General features: G+C 35.4%; 1 protein-coding gene across 2 annotated transcripts in view; it reads left to right on the forward strand.

The window, feature by feature from the left end:
- The window catches only part of Brinp3 (BMP/retinoic acid inducible neural specific 3), a 381,590-nt gene extending 365,278 nt beyond the window's left edge, over positions 1 to 16,312 (forward strand). For both annotated transcript variants that reach the window (XM_052200491.1, XM_052200492.1), the window contains one exon: positions 15,196 to 16,312. In XM_052200491.1, the coding sequence (XP_052056451.1) occupies positions 15,196 to 16,312 (1,117 nt within the window). The remainder of the gene's footprint in view (positions 1 to 15,195) is intronic.
- The last annotated feature ends 2,311 nt before the right edge of the window (positions 16,313 to 18,623 follow it).

Genomic DNA, 18,623 nt, shown 5'->3' on the forward strand with positions numbered 1-18,623 from the left:
TTGCCTGGTTACTGTCTTCTTGCTCAACACCCTACATCTTCCCTCAGCTTAGTTTCATTTCTAATTTCTGCCTGGGAAGCAGCAATGGCCACTCCACCTGAGATCTCACACGGCTGGTGGCTCTCCATTTGAAACAGAGTCAATACCCCTTTCTTCTCCTGTGTCTCTTAGCCTGCCTGAAGTAACCTGGAAGTCCCACCTCTTCTGTCCAGCTATTAGCCACTAGCATCTTTCTTGATTGATTAAAAACAAATTGGGGAGCAGTACTTTCAGTGTTCACATGCAGATTCCCAATCAAAGTATCAGAACCACTCCATACAGATATATGTATATATAGACATAGATATATGATAGAGATATAGATCAGATATAGATGAGCAATAGGTATGGATATAGATATATATGATTCAATGTAGGATATGAGTATTGCTATGGTATGGATATAGTAATTGAGTTGTATATTTTGATGGATATGGTAATGGATATAGATGATATAGGTACATATATTGTATATGTGTACGATTTATGTGTATGTGTTTGTAAGAAAACTCTTAGAGAGTGCTAAGATATTTGACATGACTAATGTTTTAGAATGAACTGTAGTTTGTAGGAATGAGGAAACAATGTTATGGGTTCCCATGCGTTTATTTTACCTTTTAATTAATAATGCTCATGTGGCCCTCATCTGAAGAAAATGCCTAAAGGGCCATTTTTTCATATGGGCTATTTTTTTAGAGATTAGCCTAAGCCTAGATGAAGAGTCACAAACAGAGATAGTAACATTAAAAAAATCATAAGAATTAATATGATCCATGTTTAAATTTGACAAGGGAGGAAAAATTTAGATGTGATTTGGATAGAGAACTGTTTTCTCTTAAGAGCACATAATAAAACTCTCTGGATGACATTGTGGTGTTTATGAAGAAAAATGAAATTTTGTGTGTTTTTTAATACATGTTCATAAATATTTGTCTATGCAATTCAAACTTAAGTGTTGAGCAAACTATTTTACTTTACTTTCTTTGGTTGTGATAAATATTCTGAGCATAAAAGCAAGGTAGAGGGGAATACATTTTTTCGACTTACAGTTTTACCAGGTCACAGTACGTAAAAGAAAGAAATCAGGACAGAAACTGAAGTAGAAAGCATGAGCAGGGCTCATGCTCAGCTAAAGTTTTTACACAGTGCATTTACCTAGGGAATGGTGTCACCTACAGTGCACTGTCCCTCCCCATTCCCACTCCAGTCAATGATCAATCAAGATGATTCCTCAAACATAGAATGAGGCCAATATGATCTTGACAAGCGCTTAATTCAAAATCTGTCCTTCCTAGTTGAGTTTAAGTTTTGTCAAGCTTAAAAGTTTAAATTCAGTGTGTTTTCCTGAGAACAAACTTATATAGCTTAGATGTTGGTGATTTCTAAGGAAGAATTATCTCACTTTTCTTAATTGATTTTTTTTCTATTTTCATATAATATATTTTGATCACATACTTGCACTTTTGCCAAATCCTCATAAAACCCACTCCTCACTAAATAATTCTCTTTATATTATTTCTCTCTCTTGAAGAAAAGCATAAAGAAGTGACATGAAAACAACAGTGATGATAGAAAAAAAACAGTTTTTAAGAGAAATGATCATACCTCTCCTTGCAGTTATTAATTGCAACAAGCTTCTGGTTAATGGAGAGAATTACCCCACACTTGACATTCTTCATATTGGAAAATTTTGTCTATTCTGTGTGAGTTCATACGTGCATGGGCCTCTTGATGTCTGGAAAATGTCCTCAAAGTTGTCCAAGGTATTTCCTCCTACAATATTTCAGTCTCTTTTCTCCATGTCACCACTGTTAGGCATCTCAGAGAAGGGTACTCACATTGATTCCTGGGAGCCTCCTCTTTCCCAGGACTCAGGGACAGCCTAGAGATTCCACCACCCACCCACTCAGATACAGAATCCCATTCATTCTCCTGGCTCTCTGGCCCTCCTTTCTCTTCCCGTTCTGATCCTGTGCCCAATTCCCCTCACCTTCACCTGGCAGCCCCTTGTTCTCTCTGCCTTTCTTCTTTCTTTTGTCTTTTTTTCCTTTTTTTTTCCTTTTTTAAATTTTTTTCTTTATTGATATATTTTTTATTTACATTTCAAATGATTTCCCCTTTTCTGGGTCCCTACTGCCCACAAGTTTCATAAGGTCTCTTCCCTCCCCCTGTTCCTCCATCTACCCCTTCCCACTTCCCTGTTCTGGAATTCCCCTATTCTGTTGCACTGAGTCTTTCCAGAACCAGGGGGCACTCCTCCATTCTTTTTGGACATCATTTAATATGTGGATTGTGTCTTGGGTATTCAAAGTTTCTAGGCTAATATCCACTTATCAGTGAGTGCATACCATGATTGATCTTTTGAGACTGTGTTACCTCACTTAGTATGAAGTTCTCCAGCTCCATCCATTTGTCTAAGAATATCATGAATTCATTGTTTCTAATGGCTGAATAGTACTCCACTGTGTAAATATACCACACTTTTTGAATCCATTCCTTCATTGAGGGACACCTGGGTTCTTTCCAGCTTCTGGCTACTACAAATAGGACTGCTATGAACATAGTGGAGCATGTGTCCTTATTGCATGCTGACGAATCCTCTGGATATATGCCCAGGAGTGGTATTGCAAAGTCCTCAGGAAGTGTCATGCCAAGTTTTCTGAGGAACCACCAGACTGATTTCCATCTTCCAATCCCACCAGCAGTGGAGGAGTGCTCCTCTTTCTCCACATCCTCGTCAACACCTGCTGTCTCCTGTGTTTTTGACCTTAGCCATTCTGACTGGTATGAGGTGAAATCTTAGGGTTGTTTTGATTTGCGTTTCCCTAATGATTAATGATGGTGAACATTTCTTAAGGTGTTTGTCAGTCCTCTGAAGTTCTTCATGTGAAAATTCTTTGTTTGGCTCTGTACCCCACTTTTTAATGGGGTTATTTGGATCTCTGGGTTCTACCTTCTTGAGTTCTTTGTATATATTAGATATTAGCCCTCTGTCAGATTTAAGGTTGGTTAAGATCCTTTCCCAATCTGTTGGTTGACGTTTTGTCCTTTTGACAGTGTCCTTTTTCTTACAGAAACTTTGTAGTTTTATGAAGTCCCATTTGTCAATTCTTGATCTTAGAGTGTAAGCTATTGGTATTCTATTCAGGAACTTTTCCCCTGTGTTCATGTTCTCAAGGGTCTTCCCCAATTTCTTTTCTATTAGTTTCAGTGTGTCAGGTTTTATGTGGAGGTCCTCGATCCATTTGGAGTTGAGTTTAGTACAAGGAGATAAGAATGGATCTTGACCATTCTTGCATTTTGACCTCCAATTGAACTAGCACCATTTGTTGAAAAGGCTATCTTTTTTCCACTGGATGCTTTCAGCTCCTTTGTCGAAGATCAAGTGACCATAGGTGTGTTGGTTTTTTCCTTTCTTTTTCTTTTTTCTTTTATCTATTTCCTTTTTTCTTTTCTTTCTTTTTCTTTGTTTGTTTTGATTTTATTTGATTTGTTTTTTTTTTTTTTTGATTTTTGTTTTTTGAATTTTGAGGCAGGGCTTCTCCCTGTAGCTTAGAATGGCCTGGAAATCTTTCTTTAAAGAAGACTGACCTTCAACTCACAGAAATCTGCTTGTTGCTGCCTCCAGAGTGCTTGGATTAAAGGCATGCACCAGAACATCCAGCTTCAAACAATTCTTAAGCAATAAGACACAACAAAGAGGTGGTAGCAATTTAAATTTTGGCATGACCCATTTTCTATCTTTAAATTTCCTTGTCTGTAGGAAATGAGAATGGAAGATGGTGTATATATTTTCTCTTGGACTCAGATACATAATATTTATATTTTTAGTTCTTTCCATTAAACATAGGTATTAGTGTGTATTGGACAACTACTCTACAAATGATCTGTATCCCCAGACCGATTCCTGAATTATCTGCATTCAAAAGTCATGCTAAGTGCCTACACTGGACTTGAACTCACTTTTTATACAAGGATGACTATCAACTTCAGTATTCAATCATCAACCTATGGTTAGCTGTGATTATAGGCCTGTACCTTGTGCCCTGGCCTATTTAGCATTCTCCTTCTACTAGTACACAGATATTAAACCTAACTGTGAAAATTTGATTGCACTAAGAAATTCTCAGCTGGTATTTTTGGGTGAATAGCAAATTTATATTTATTCTACTATATTTAGTTTATCTCCTTTTTTGTTTTATTTTGTTTTTTTGTTTTTGTTTTTCGAAACAGGGTTTCTCTGTGTAGCTCTGACTGTCCTGAAACTCACTCTGTAGACCAGGCTGGACTTGTACTCAGAAATCTGCCTGGCTCTGCTTCCCAAGTGCTGGGATTAAAGATGTGCACCACAAGTGCCAGGCAGTTTATCTCCATCTTCTCTCTGAAATATAAATACATATGCAGCAACATATATCAAACAACTACAAAAAGAGATTATTCCACTTTTCTCATATGAAGCTTTATCCAACAGTACATAATTGGTTCTGTTTCTAGGTTATCCCATACAATTTCATTGTGTTTGTTATTTTATATTATATTGGATGTTGTCTACATATCAATACAATTTTCTTGTTGGTAAAATTACATTCCAACCCTGTATTTCTAGTAAGATGTTTTCTTATATTTTCTTGATTATGATTAAAGTTTTATTTTATTTGAAATTCCATTTATAATTTACATGTTATAGACTGTTTTAAAAGTGTTCTACCTTTCTTTTTATTCGATAAATTCTTTATTTACATTTCAAATGATTTCCCCTTTCCAGGATCCCCCTCCCTGAAAGTCCCATAAGTCTTCCCTCTCCTTGTTCTCCACTCAACCCCTTCCTGCTTCCCTATCCTGGTATTCCCCTACATTGTTGCATTGAGCCATTCTAGGACCAGGGGCCTCTCCTTCCTTCTTCTTGGACATCATTTGACATGTGAATTGTTTCCTAGGTATTGCAAGCTTCTGGGCTAATATCCACTTATCAGTGAGTGCACACCATGTGTGTTCTTTGTGACTGGGTCACCTTACTCAGGATGACATTCTCCAGTTCCACCCACTTGCCTAAGAATTTCATGAATTCATTGTTTTTAATAGCTGAACAGTATTCCATAGTGTAAATATACCACATTTTATGTATACATTCCTCTGTTAGCTTATGCTCTAACAGATCAAGAATTGACAAATGTGACCTCATAAAATTACAAAGTTTCTGTAAGGCAAAGGACACTGTCAAAAGGACAAAATGGAAACTAACAAATTGGGAAAAGATCTTTACCAATCCTATATCTGACAGAGGGCTGATATCCAAGATATACAAAGAACTCAAGAAGATAGACTCCAGAGAGCCAAATAGCCCTATTAAAAAATGGGGTACAGAGCTAAACAAAGAATTTTCATCAGAGGAATACTGAATGCCTGTGAAACACCTAAAGAAGTGTTCAGCATCCTTAGTCATCAGAGAAATGCAAATCAAAACAACCCTGAGATTTCACTTCACACCAGTCAGAATGGCTAAGATCAAAAACTCAGGAAAAAATAGGTGCTGGTGAGGATGTGGAGAAAGAGGAACAACCCTCCACTGCTGGTGGGGTTGCAAGACTCTGGAAATCATTCTGGCGGTTACTAAGAAAACTAGAACATAATACTACCAGAGGACCCAGCATGTAATAAGCATACATGCTGTACTATGTTCATAGAAGCCCTATTTGTAATAGCTAGAAGCTGGAAAGAACCTAGAAGTCCCTCAACAGAAGAAGTGTTCTACCTCTAATGCAGTCAATACCACATGATCAGCAAGGTGTTCCATAATGGGTCAACAGTCTCATCCCCAGAAATTTTAAATTCATATATTTAAAGGTTTGTTTATATTACAAAAATATTAATAGTGATTTACAAAGGTCTTATTAAAGACAAATTGATATACCCATATACCTAGGCCATTTATATAAAAATTTTATATTTTATAAAATTTCCATAAAATATCCAGTTATATATGATTATTATTGTTCCAGGAATTCTGTCATGATCACTTACACAATCATCGATATTGTCTCTAGAATGTTGATTAGACAGTATTATATTCAATAATATCTTATGTAATTGTTTCTTTATTTAACTTAAAATTGATATTTCACATACTGAAGTTTTTATTTTATCAGTAACTTCATTTTGTAACTTATGAACATATCTGTAAAGCATTAAATACATTTATAGCTGTTCTTTATACTAAAAGTCTCCATTTTATTCGTAATGTTTTCAAATTTAGGTCCAAAACACAGATCAGATAAAATATGAGAAAAGTTCCATGAATGCCACTCTCAGGTCATACTGTCTGAAAGAGAAATGATGTCTTCAATTCTGTCTCAATCCCAGTCTCTGTCTCTATCTCCCTTCCTGCCTCCTTCCCTTCTTCCCTCCCTCTGACCCTTCCTCTCCCACTTTCAATCTCTCCTTATCTCCACCTCTCCCTCCATTCTTCCTTCCCTCCCTATCTCTGTCTTTCTTTCTCTTTGGCTTTCTGCATCTGTCTGTCTTTCTGTCTGCCCCCCACCCCGTGTGTGTGTGTGTGTGTCTGTGTGTGTGTGTGTGTGTGTTTAAAATTCACTGTGAAAGAGGATAGTTTGAAAATAAAATTTGCTTTCCTCAGAGTGTAAAATTATGCCCAAGAGCAAAATTGTCCTGTGTCAGTTGTATGAGCCTGAGGCCTGGGCAGCACTGCCAAGGCTGAGATGTTCAGTGCAATGGAGTGAGGACAGAGTGTGACAGCACATTATACAACCTGATCAGTGTGTGACTGAGCTAACAATCAGCTTACGATTGTTTAAATGGCTGTGGGTGTTTAATCCCCAGAATTTATATTTAGTTTAAGGTATTAGGGCCTGAGAAGGACAAATCTATGAAAGCTAAAGTGAAATGGCCTTCCCGAAAGAGTAATCCTTAATTTCAAAGAGATATGGAAATTACATTATTTAGGTTTAAAATTTCAGATACATGTTGCACAGATTTGAAAAGCAATAAAGGATTAGAATGCTGGAATAAAAGACCTCTGAAATAAGATTATTAGTGCTCAAGAGAGGATTTAACCCCAAGAAGAGGTAATTGTTTTTGTATCAACCGATGTTCTAATACCTCAGTGAAAACTATTAGCTTCTGCAATGTATGCTCAGGAATCGAGCTATGCTGTTTGCACAAACTTTTGAGGGCCTTGAAATCATCACATGATGCCAGCATGCACCTTGGATTTCAGTTCAGTTAATAAAAGGCTTCCTATTGCAGTAAAATTGTAAAGTAGGAATAGCGTGTAAAATTAATCATGAAGATATGAATTGTTAAGGAGAAATGAAAATGCTCATTTTTCTGGGGAAACTGCTGTTATAATAATGAAACTGCCTACAATGGCACTTCTTTAAATGATGAGGGTGTAACAACTGTACTGATCAGAGAATAAGATTTTACATTTTTCCTGTTAATTCTGTGAGCATGTACTCTATCTACTCCATTATCAACATACTTTGATTCTTAAAACATCACTCTGTCTTATTTTGTTCTTATTTTTCATACATGGTAAATAAAATAGGTTCCAAAATTGGTAGTTGATCCCTAAAAATTCCTTTAAACCAGCTTCCTGCATTTTGACCATTACACCACAAATAATATAATTAATTTTTGTGTCTTTGCTGCTGTCTTATATGTCAATAAATGCATGTTTTTCCCATGTTCATCAGTTAGACAGTTCTCCTTCTATAATATCAGACACTTTTAATACTCCTTCAGCATTTTATTAAAATCAAAAATATAATATTTATAAATAATGTTTATAGTTTATTTTATAAGTTTATCTCCATTTTAATTTCAATAGGTGTATGCCACCACTAAGGCAATAAATTGTATGTTTCAGAATTCAATTTTTATATTGTACTAAAACATTGCTAATAACCATGAAGAATATTTTAGCATTGATTTTTAGTGGTTGCAAAAAACTGTGACTGGCTTTTGTGTGAGGTTTTCATGAAACAGTAAACTCTTATTGGTGGAATACAATAGAATTTTCTTATTAAGCTAGGATTTAGTTTTGCCTTATGACAAAAGATTTATCTTCCGAAGTTAATATAAAAGATAATTCACAAATCATTTAAGTGTTCCTTGGTTGTTAACTAATATTTTTATGCCTAAATAGATTTGGATTTACTTAATAATTAGTTTTTCTTTTTGTAATGCTTTTCTCTATAAGCTTTGTGAAAAATTTTTTTACAGAACACTTTCCCTAATAGGCCAGGGATTTTTCTCCTTTTACAGTGTCTGTGTACCTAATATTTTCCTTTTCCTGAGTTAGTTTCCAAGCGTCTTTACTTTTCCACAATCCATATTTTTTCTTACAATTTGATTCTTTTTGATCTTCCCTCCTCTCAATCTTTTCTTCAACCATTTCATTCTCCCTTTATTCTATGAACTGATTTTCTTCATTTTTATTTTTACTTTGATAGACATACATTTGCATTCTTCTACATACCTACAACCAGTGAGACCAGCACCATTTGTTCAGAATGTTTTCTTTTTCTGTTGTATGCTTCTGCATTTTTGAATCAAAGACCAGGTGTCCGCATACATGTGTATTTATGTCTGAATCTTTGATTTGCTTCCATTGATGAATATGTCTGTGTTCATGCCAATATCTTACAGTTTTGATTACTACTCCAGTAGTACAGCTTAAATGCAGGGATGGGATACCTCCAAATTCTTTTCATTATGTAGGACTGTTTTAGCTGTCCTAGTATTTTTATAGATCAAGTTGAGTATTGTTCTTTCAAAATCTATAGATCTAATTTTGATGTGGATTGTGTTGAATCAGTACATGGATTTTGGTAGGATGGACATTTATAACATGTTAATCCTAGTTATCTGTGGTCACGGAAATGTGGTTAATGGAGATTGTGGTCACTTGCATTTTCTGATATATTCTTCAATTACCTTCATCAAAGTTTTAAAGTTTATATAACACACAATTCTTTCACTTACTTGATTAGAGTTACCCCCAAGATATTTTATATTACTTGTGACTATTGTAAAACGTGATTTTTTACTTGATTTTTTTCTTACCGCTTTCTCATTTATATAAAGCAGGGCTAATGATTTTTAATTTTAGTTAAATTTGTATCCTGATGCTTCACTGAAGATGTTTATGAGCTATAGGAGTTCCTTGGTAAAATATTAGCAGACATTATGTATACTCCCTTCTCCTCTGTAAATAGAGATACTCTGACTTCTTCCTTTCCAATGTGTAACCCCATTATCTCCTTTAGTCGTATTATTGCTCTAGCTAGACTACATTGAGTACTACATTGAGTAAATATGGAAAGAAAAGTCAGCCTTTTCTTGTACCTAATTTTAGTGGAATTGCTTTGAGTTTCTCCCCAATTAATTGTTGTTGATTATCACTGACTGTAAATTTTCTTTAATATGTTTAGTTATGTCCTTGTATCCCTGATGTCTCAAAGACTTTTATCATGAATTGTTGTTCAATATTGTCAAAGGCTTTTTGAATATAAAGTAAGAAGATTGTGTGTTCTGTTTTTCCTTTCTGTTTGATTAAATTGTAAATTGCATTGGTAGACTTTTAATATGTTGAATCAGCCCTGTATCACTGGCATAAATCTACTTGATTGTGGTGCATGTGCTTTATAATGTGTTCTTGGAATCATTTTGCAAGTTTTTTATTTAGTATTTCTACATCAATGTTCACAAGAGAAATTGGTCTGAAATTCTCTTTCTTTGTTGAATCATTGTGTGGTATGATTATTAGTTGACTGTGGCCTCACGAAATGAATTTGGCAATAGTCTTTCAGTTTCTATTTTGTGGAATATTGGAGTACTGATATTAGCTCTTCTTTGAACGTCTGGTATAATTTGTGCAACAACCCTCTGGCTCTAGGCCTTTTTGTTGTTGAGAAACTTTTAATAACTGCTTATATATCCTTAAGGTTTATAGGTCTATGAAAAATTTTAATCTAATCTTGATTTGACTTTGGTGACTGGCATCTATTAAGACAATTGTCTATTTCTTTTAGATTTTCCAATTTCGTGGGGTACAGATTTTTTAAAATATAATCTAATGATTCTTTGAATTTCTTCAGTGTCTGCTGTTATGTCCCCCCGTGTTTCTGATTTTTTATATGGATGTTTGCTGCCTTTTAGTTAGTTGGGATAAGAGTTTGTCTATCTTATTGATTTTCTCAAAGAGTCAACTATTTGTTTCTCTTATTACCTGTGTTGTTCGCTTTGTTTCTATTTTATTGATCTCAGATCTCAACTTGATTATTTTCTGCTGTTTACTTCTGTTGGGTATGTTTCTTCTTCTTCCTCCTTCTCTTCCTCCTCTTCTTCCTCCTTTCCTCCTCCTCCTTGTCCTCCTCCTTTTCTTCTTCTTCTTCTTCTTCTTCTTCTTCTTCTTCTTCTTCTTCTTCTTCTTCTTCTTCTTCTTCTTCTTCTTCTTCTTCTTCTTCTTCTTCTCTTCCTCTTTCTTCTCCTTTTCTCCTCCTTCTCCTTTTCTCCTTCTTCTCCTCCTCTTCCTCCTACTTCTCTTCCTCATTCTTCTTTTTCTAGGATATTCAACTGTGATAACTTGCTAATATGAGACTCTCCAATTGCTTTGTAAAGGCACTTAGTGCTATGAGTTTTCCTTTTCCTCTTATCACTGGTTCTATGTTGTACTTAAGTTTAGGTATGCTGTACATTCATTTTCATTAAATTCTTGGAAGTATTTAACTCCATTTTTTAAATTTCTGACTTGAACTAGTAGTTATTCAATAGGAACATGTTCAGTTTTCATGAGTTTGCAGTTTTTCTGTTGTTTCTGTTGTTGAGATCCAGCATTAATCCTTGTTAACCAATTAGAATACAGTGTGTTATTTCAATTTCCTTTTGTGTATTGGGACTTGCTCTGTGACTGAGTTATTAAAATTTTAGTGAACACTTTATGTCTGATGAGAAGAAGGTATACTCTCATTTGATTAAAATGCTCCATAGATACTTTTAGGTTTACTTAATAGATTTTCCCCCTCAGGTAAGTTTTTGTCTGGATAATCTCTTCATTAATGAGAACGAGAATGGAAGTCTCCCTCTATTAAAGTCTGAGGTGCAATATGGGATTTAAATTTTAGTAATGTTTCTTTCATCAATGTGTGTGTCCTTGTATTTGGAGCATGAATGTTAAGAATTAAAATATCATCCTGGTGGATTTTTCCTTTGATGTATATGATGTTCGATTAATTCTATATCATGTTTGATTAATTTGGTTTGAAGTCTGTTTTGTTAAATATTAGAATAATATCTAAGCCAGCTTGCTTCTTAAGAGCATTAACTTGGAAAATTTTTTCAATCATTTTATTCTGAGGTAATGTCTGTCTATTTTTTTATATTGAGGTTTGTTTCTTGTGTGCAGCAGAGTCTGGGATTCTGTTTCTTTATCCAGTCTATTAGCCTTTGTCTTTTTACTGGGGAATTGATTCCATTAATATTGAGATATGTTAATAGCCAATGACTGTTAACTTTTGTTATTTTGGTAGTGGTGGTGGTGGTGACAATGGTGGTACTATATATGTTTGTGTGTGTGTGGATTGGTGTATTGTTATATTTGTATGTTTGTATATTTCCCTTTTTTGAGTTTAAGTAATGTGCGATTTATTGCATATATTTTCATAGGTATAGTTAACCTCCCTTGATTGGAGTTTTCTTTGTAGCAACTTCTGTAAGGTAGGATTTGTGGAGATAAATTGTTTAAATTGGGCTTTGTTATCAAATGCCTTGTTTTCTCCATCTACAGTGATTGGAAGTTTTTCTGAGTATAGTTGCTTATGCTGGCATCCGTGGTCTCATAGTGGCTGCAAGATATCTGTCCAAGGCATTGGGCTTTTAAAATCTTCATTAAGAAGTTGGGTATAATTCTAATAGGTCTGCCTTTATATGTCTTTTTGGCCTTTACCCTTACAACTTTTAATAGTCCTTTTTTCTATATGTTATTGTTGTGATTATTCTATTGTGAGGAAACATCTTTTACTGGTCCATTTACAGAAATTCCTGGATGTTAGAAAATTTTCTTCTGTTATTTTTTTTAAAATATACTTTCTGAGTTTTTCAGCTGGGGTTCTTTCCCTTCTTCTACTCCTATAGTTTTCAGATTTGGCCTTTTCATAGTGCCTCAAATTTCCTGAATGTTTTGTATTAGGAATCTTTTAGATATAACATTTTATTTGATCAATGAATCTGTCTCTTCTTTTGGATCTCCAATGCTTGAGACTCTTTCTTTCATCTCTTGTCTTCTGATGGTGATGCCTGTGGCTGTTGTTTCTGCTTGCTTATCTAGATTTTTAATCTAGGTCATTTTCACCTGTTTGTTTTATTTTTCCTTGCTTTCTTTGCATCCTTTAAGGGATTCATTGATTTCCTCCAAATTTTTACTTGTCTTTTCCTAGATTTCTTTAGTGATTGTTTATAATCTTCTCTTTGAAAACACTTTTCATCTCTATGAAGTTGGATTTCAGGCCATTGACTTGTGCTTTAACAGTGTTGGAATATTCATATCTTGCTGTCCTAGGTAGCAGGTCTCTGGTGGTGACATATTGCCCTGACTATTGTTTACTGTGCATTTACACTAGCATTTAAGCCAGTGTTTGGAATACTGTGATAAAGGAAGGGAGTGGAGTTTGTGGGCACTGACTAAGTGGATAAGGGCCAATGGTGGGGTACCTGTCTATGACTCTGGAGTCAAGTCTGGTATCTAGTACAGAGGGAGTCTATGCATGAGTTTACTTATCTGTATTTTCTGACTACCTTGTAATGCACACCTTCTTCAAACTGTCATGCCCTGGACCTGTTGTTTTGACTGGTGTGGCATGCTCCTGAGAATCAGGTGTCTGCCTTCATTGGGGTCTGAGGCATAGCAACAGAAAGGGATGGAAAGTGGTGGGGCGTGACTGGGAATTTTGGAATGAGTGTTTGGAAACTAAATCATGGTTTAACTGATCCAGGGAGTCTATGTGTACAAATGAACTTGAAAATATACATCAACAAAAAGACGGTTATTTATTTGCTTTACATTTTAGTTAAAAAAAAGAAAAATATTAAAAACATAACCTATACTGGAATTTTGAAGATACTTATTTCAAAACATTTAAAAGTTACACAATTATATAGCAAAACAAAAATTTAATTTGTTGGGGAAAGTTTTTTTGTGAATTTTGAATACATCTGAAACATCTACTGGGCAAAGTTGAAACTTGCTTAATATCCAATTTTGACATCTACTTTCACCAAGATTTCACTGAAAGTTAAAGAAAAAGAAAGATTATTGGATTTATTTTTCTTTGAAAGATACCTCTTACCTAATAACATCTAGCTGAGTAGCCAAAGGGTAGTTAGTGGGAAGAAAGGATAAGAGGCTGTGGGGCAAAGCTCTCCTTATTCCCTCTCTGGGGCAGGTGCAGGGTTTGACTGAATACTGACGTTTCTGTATTTATAGACGACATGCTGAAAAGCAAGAATATGAACACACTCTTCTCAGCATGTCTGTGGAAAGACAAACAAAATAAATATTGGGTGGAAAAAGTTTAAAAGCTGAGAAAGTAATTGTTTTCTCTCAATATTCCTACATTTCTTTTTACAGCACACTACTATTATGGTCTCAGTTTTTAGCCTTAGGCTGATTTATTTGTTCTTATGATTTCAAACATGATTAGAGTTTAAAGTGAAAGATAAGTCTGCGCTAAGAATTTATGCTTTGGTTTCAGGGAAGCAAATAAAATCTTCAATTCAGGTGGGATTAGAGACATGTACAGAACTAAATAACCCAGTAGAAAATGGAGGAAAGGAAGAGGGGGAGGAAAAGATGGAAGAAAAAGTGAAGGGCGAGAGATAGAGGGAGAAAAGGGAAGAAAGAAAAGAGAGCTTAAAGAAAAGAAAATGAGAGGAAAGAGAGAAGAAGAATGGAGTGAAAGAAAGAGAATAGAATAAATGTGTGAATTACTGTCTGTACCTCCAGCCTATTACACAGAGACTTATAACTTTAATTTGCAACATTTGGGCATACTTGTAGAAGAGTTTGTTTTTTAGAGTTCACTATAAAAGTCTTTAAAAACTCAAAAATAAAATGTCTTAGTCCATTTGTCATTACTAAAACAGAATGCTACAGATTGGCAAAAGAATAATGAAGGAATAATAATAGCAATTATCTCATAGTTCTATAGCCATGGTACTCAAAATCCATGGGCAAGCGGGCTGGAGTGTATTTCTGTAGTTATTGCTGTTCATGTTATTGGTGGTGGTACTGTTGCTCTCTATCCTAGAGGTTAAACTTGTTCTTTATTGGTTATTGGTTATTTTATTTATTTACATTTCAAATGTTATTCCCCTTAGAATTTCCCCTCCACAAAGACACTATCCACTTCCCTCTCAGGTGCCTCTATGAGGGTGCTCCCCCACCCACCCATATATCCACTCCTGCCTCAGTGCTCTAGCCTTCCCTATGCTTGGAGTCTCCAGAGGACCAACGTGACCCTTTTCCAGTGATGCCTGATAAGGCTATCCTCTGCTACATATCCAGCTGGAGCCATGTGTCCTCTGATGTGTATACTCTAGTGTGGGGTTTAGTCCCTGGGAGCTTTGAAGGGTCTGATTGATATTTTTGGTTTTTGTATGGGATTGCAGCAATTTATTCTCTGTGACAACAGAATAAACTCATTAATAAGCATATAACCCCCAGGACCAAATTGTTTCTCATAGGACTCATTGTCCAGCATCAGTACTTTAGAATACGTTTCAAACAATAAAATAGTTTCTGGATTTTGGTTAGTGGGTTTGGTGTGAATAATATTCAATAGAAAATTGTTTTGTTTGCCTCTCTCTCTCTCTCTCTCTCTCTCTCTCTCTCTCTCTGTGTGTGTGTGTGTGTGTGTGTGTGTGTGTGTATGTGTATGTGTATGTGTGTGTGTGTGTGTGTGTGTGTGTGTGTGCGCATGTGTAATTGATCTTTATTTTATATTATTACTGGATGTAGATCTGACAAAATATGTAGAGAGTAGAAAGCTAGGATTTACTTTTTGGCAGTAGACACATGTGCACACACATTCAAACAGGATCTAAGCATTCATTTAGATTTGTTTTGTTTTATATTTCTAGAACATCAACCTACTGGCTCACTCGCATCCAGTCTTTTCTCTACTGCAATGAGAATGGCCTTCTGGGAAGCTTCTCTGAGGAAACCCATTCCTGCACATGCCCCAATGACCAGGTAGTGTGCACAGCCTTTCTGCCCTGTACTGTGGGCGATGCCTCTGCCTGCCTTACCTGTGCACCTGACAACCGCACCCGGTGTGGCACCTGCAACACGGGCTACATGCTGAGCCAGGGACTCTGCAAGCCTGAAGTTGCTGAGTCAACCGATCATTATATTGGCTTTGAGACTGACCTACAAGACCTGGAGATGAAATACCTGTTGCAGAAAACAGACAGACGAATAGAAGTCCATGCTATCTTTATCAGCAATGACATGCGCCTCAACAGCTGGTTTGATCCTTCCTGGAGAAAGCGGATGCTCCTGACCTTGAAGAGTAACAAGTACAAGTCCAGTCTGGTCCACATGATCTTGGGTCTCTCGTTACAGATTTGCTTAACTAAAAACAGCACGTTGGAGCCAGTGCTGGCTGTTTATGTCAACCCCTTTGGAGGCAGCCACTCTGAGAGCTGGTTTATGCCTGTGAGTGAGAGCAGCTTTCCAGACTGGGAGCGGACTAAGTTGGACCTCCCTCTGCAGTGCTATAACTGGACACTGACTCTGGGAAACAAATGGAAGACATTTTTTGAGACAGTACACATCTACCTGAGGAGTCGCATCAAGGCAAATGGCCCCAATAGCAATGAGAGCATTTACTATGAGCCTTTGGAATTTATTGACCCATCCCGGAACCTGGGCTACATGAAAATCAACAACATACAAGTGTTTGGCTACAGCATGCACTTTGACCCTGAAGCCATTCGGGACCTGATTTTGCAGCTGGATTACCCCTACACTCAGGGATCCCAGGACTCCGCACTTTTGCAGCTACTAGAGATAAGAGACCGTGTAAATAAACTCTCCCCACCAGGTCAGCGCCGCCTGGATCTGTTTTCTTGCTTGCTTCGTCATAGACTCAAGCTGTCTACTAGTGAGGTGGTGAGAATTCAGTCTGCTCTGCAGGCATTTAATGCCAAGTTGCCAAACACAGTGGATTATGACACAACCAAATTATGTAGTTAACCATAAATGTCAAGCACAACCCAAAATCTTGAAGGAGTTTTTACAGTGCTTTTGTGGAAGTTTATGTTTGGAAAAGTAAATTTAAATTGTCTTTTCAATATCTGTCTTATATCAGTCAATAACGTTGGATGGCAATTTACACACATGAACTTGCTGACAATGAATATATTATACTACAGTTTTGGTTTATGAATGAAATAAATACTGACACCAGTCTAGAAGACATTCTACTTTTTACAATAAATTTCATTTGTAATTTTATATGTTCCGTGGCAATGCTTTTGTGCATTACATCCTCTAGAGGGAACATAAAAAGATACCAATAAAATTTTGTAGCTGAACAGTTATTAACAAGAAGTGCTGTGGGATTCATTTTTTCCATGAAATGAGTTCTATTTGATATAGTTTGTAGGATCCTGGGGAAAACTCACCAGGACTTTTTAATGGAAACAGCTAAGGGTTCCTTTTGATCATCTTTTCTGAAAACCCAAATAGGTATACTGCTAGTATCTAGCACCTTGCTTTTGATGAAGAGCAGAATAACTGAAGGATGTTTATCAGCTTCCTACAGAAACTAAAGCTAAAACCTGTCTTCAATATGATTGTCATAAAAATTAATTCCTAAAGAGATATCAACATATTCAACAAACATGCAACAAAATGAAATGGTTATAAGCCAAAGTACAGAGCATAAACCAGTAATATTCTTTATAACCCTTTTCCATTAATTCCAATTCTAATAACCAGTAATTGATATTCAGAATAATCACTGTGAATAAGGAAAACTAGTCATTTCAACATCTTACAAATGTCCATAAGATAACACTTCTAGAATTCACAAGTTATAATATAAGGGTATAAAAATGCTCATATGAGTACTTGACATGCAAATAATTATGTTATCTTTGTGAGACTCATATTACTAAAATACACTTATTGTAGAGACCTTTCATAACTAGCTTAAGGTTTATTTTTAAGATTGATTTTACATGTCTGCTATAAAAAGTAGACATATATTAAATTATTTTTCTATAAATTCAAATTTTATTATAATAGAGTACATAATTATTAGACAATATTTTGATATCACTAAGATCTATTCTAAATTCAACTTACAAACTTTCTTTAACTTTTAAGAAAATGAACTATCTATCAAGACCAGTTTTTTAAAGACATAGGTCATCTTTTCAAAGCACACAGAAAGAGACATTCCTGAAAAAAACATGAAAGTTAAATAAAAGAATGAATGCAATAATATAAGCATTATGCACATATTCAGGACTCTTGACATATATATTTTTAGTAAAAAAAAAGACTAAATTGTTAGATATACAATATACATTAAGCCTGTGTGCAAAGCAAAACATGATACCCAATGTCTAATACCTTCCATGTTAATGATAATTCAATAGAAATTTCACATAAGCATTAAACATTTTTCTACTCTTCTGTGATAGCAAATACTGTATCGGTTAAAAAAACAAAACACTTGGCTGTAGACTATTTCCTTCCTTAGATTTGGAGCAGTTAGTTAAATTCTATAAGACCACAGACCAAGAATTTGAGCAAATTCTTCTAGAACCAATTTAATAACTTTGATCTTACCACTAATTTTTTAAAGGAACACACACACACACACACACACACACCCCTAATGGAAACTGGCAATAAAATAAAGTTAACAAGAAAATCAGCTTAAACCAGATAATGTTGTAAAACATTTGAATTCACAAAATTCTGAAAATACAATAAAGTTGTTGCTTAGCAGATATAATCAATTACCCACAGTATGTGCATTCTCATATGTTTACACTGGCCTTTACAAAATCATTATGGTGTCAGCTGATCTAAGACTCTGCTACCCAAGTATTATCTCAGCACCTTTCAAAATCACTAACGGGTTCTATAGAGCAATCTTTCCCACATAACTAAAAATGTGCAACGGTTTTACTACATAATTATTGTATGGCTGATGATGTCATGGACAGCGTAAGGGAGAGAAGAAGAGAAGTTCTCATGACCACGGGTAAGATAGTTTTTACAGACTTCCAGTGACAGCAAATATAAAGGAGTGAATGGAATAAAATACAATTATCTCCAACTCTCTGGTAAGCCTTTTTGAATGTCTTAATGGCCTCTCTGAATGGCAAAGAAAAGAGTGAATTCCTTTCTCCATTGTATTTCTATGATAATGAAAAAAACTGTATGTGAACGTACCAAGGAAATTCTTAATTGTGGATACACATTTTAAAGGATATATTGCCAATACATGACTACCAGTTATTAGTTAGCAGCATATTATTAAATATCC

Source organism: Apodemus sylvaticus, chromosome 12 (assembly GCF_947179515.1).
Source record: "Apodemus sylvaticus chromosome 12, mApoSyl1.1, whole genome shotgun sequence".
Taxonomy (NCBI): Eukaryota; Metazoa; Chordata; class Mammalia; order Rodentia; family Muridae; genus Apodemus; species Apodemus sylvaticus.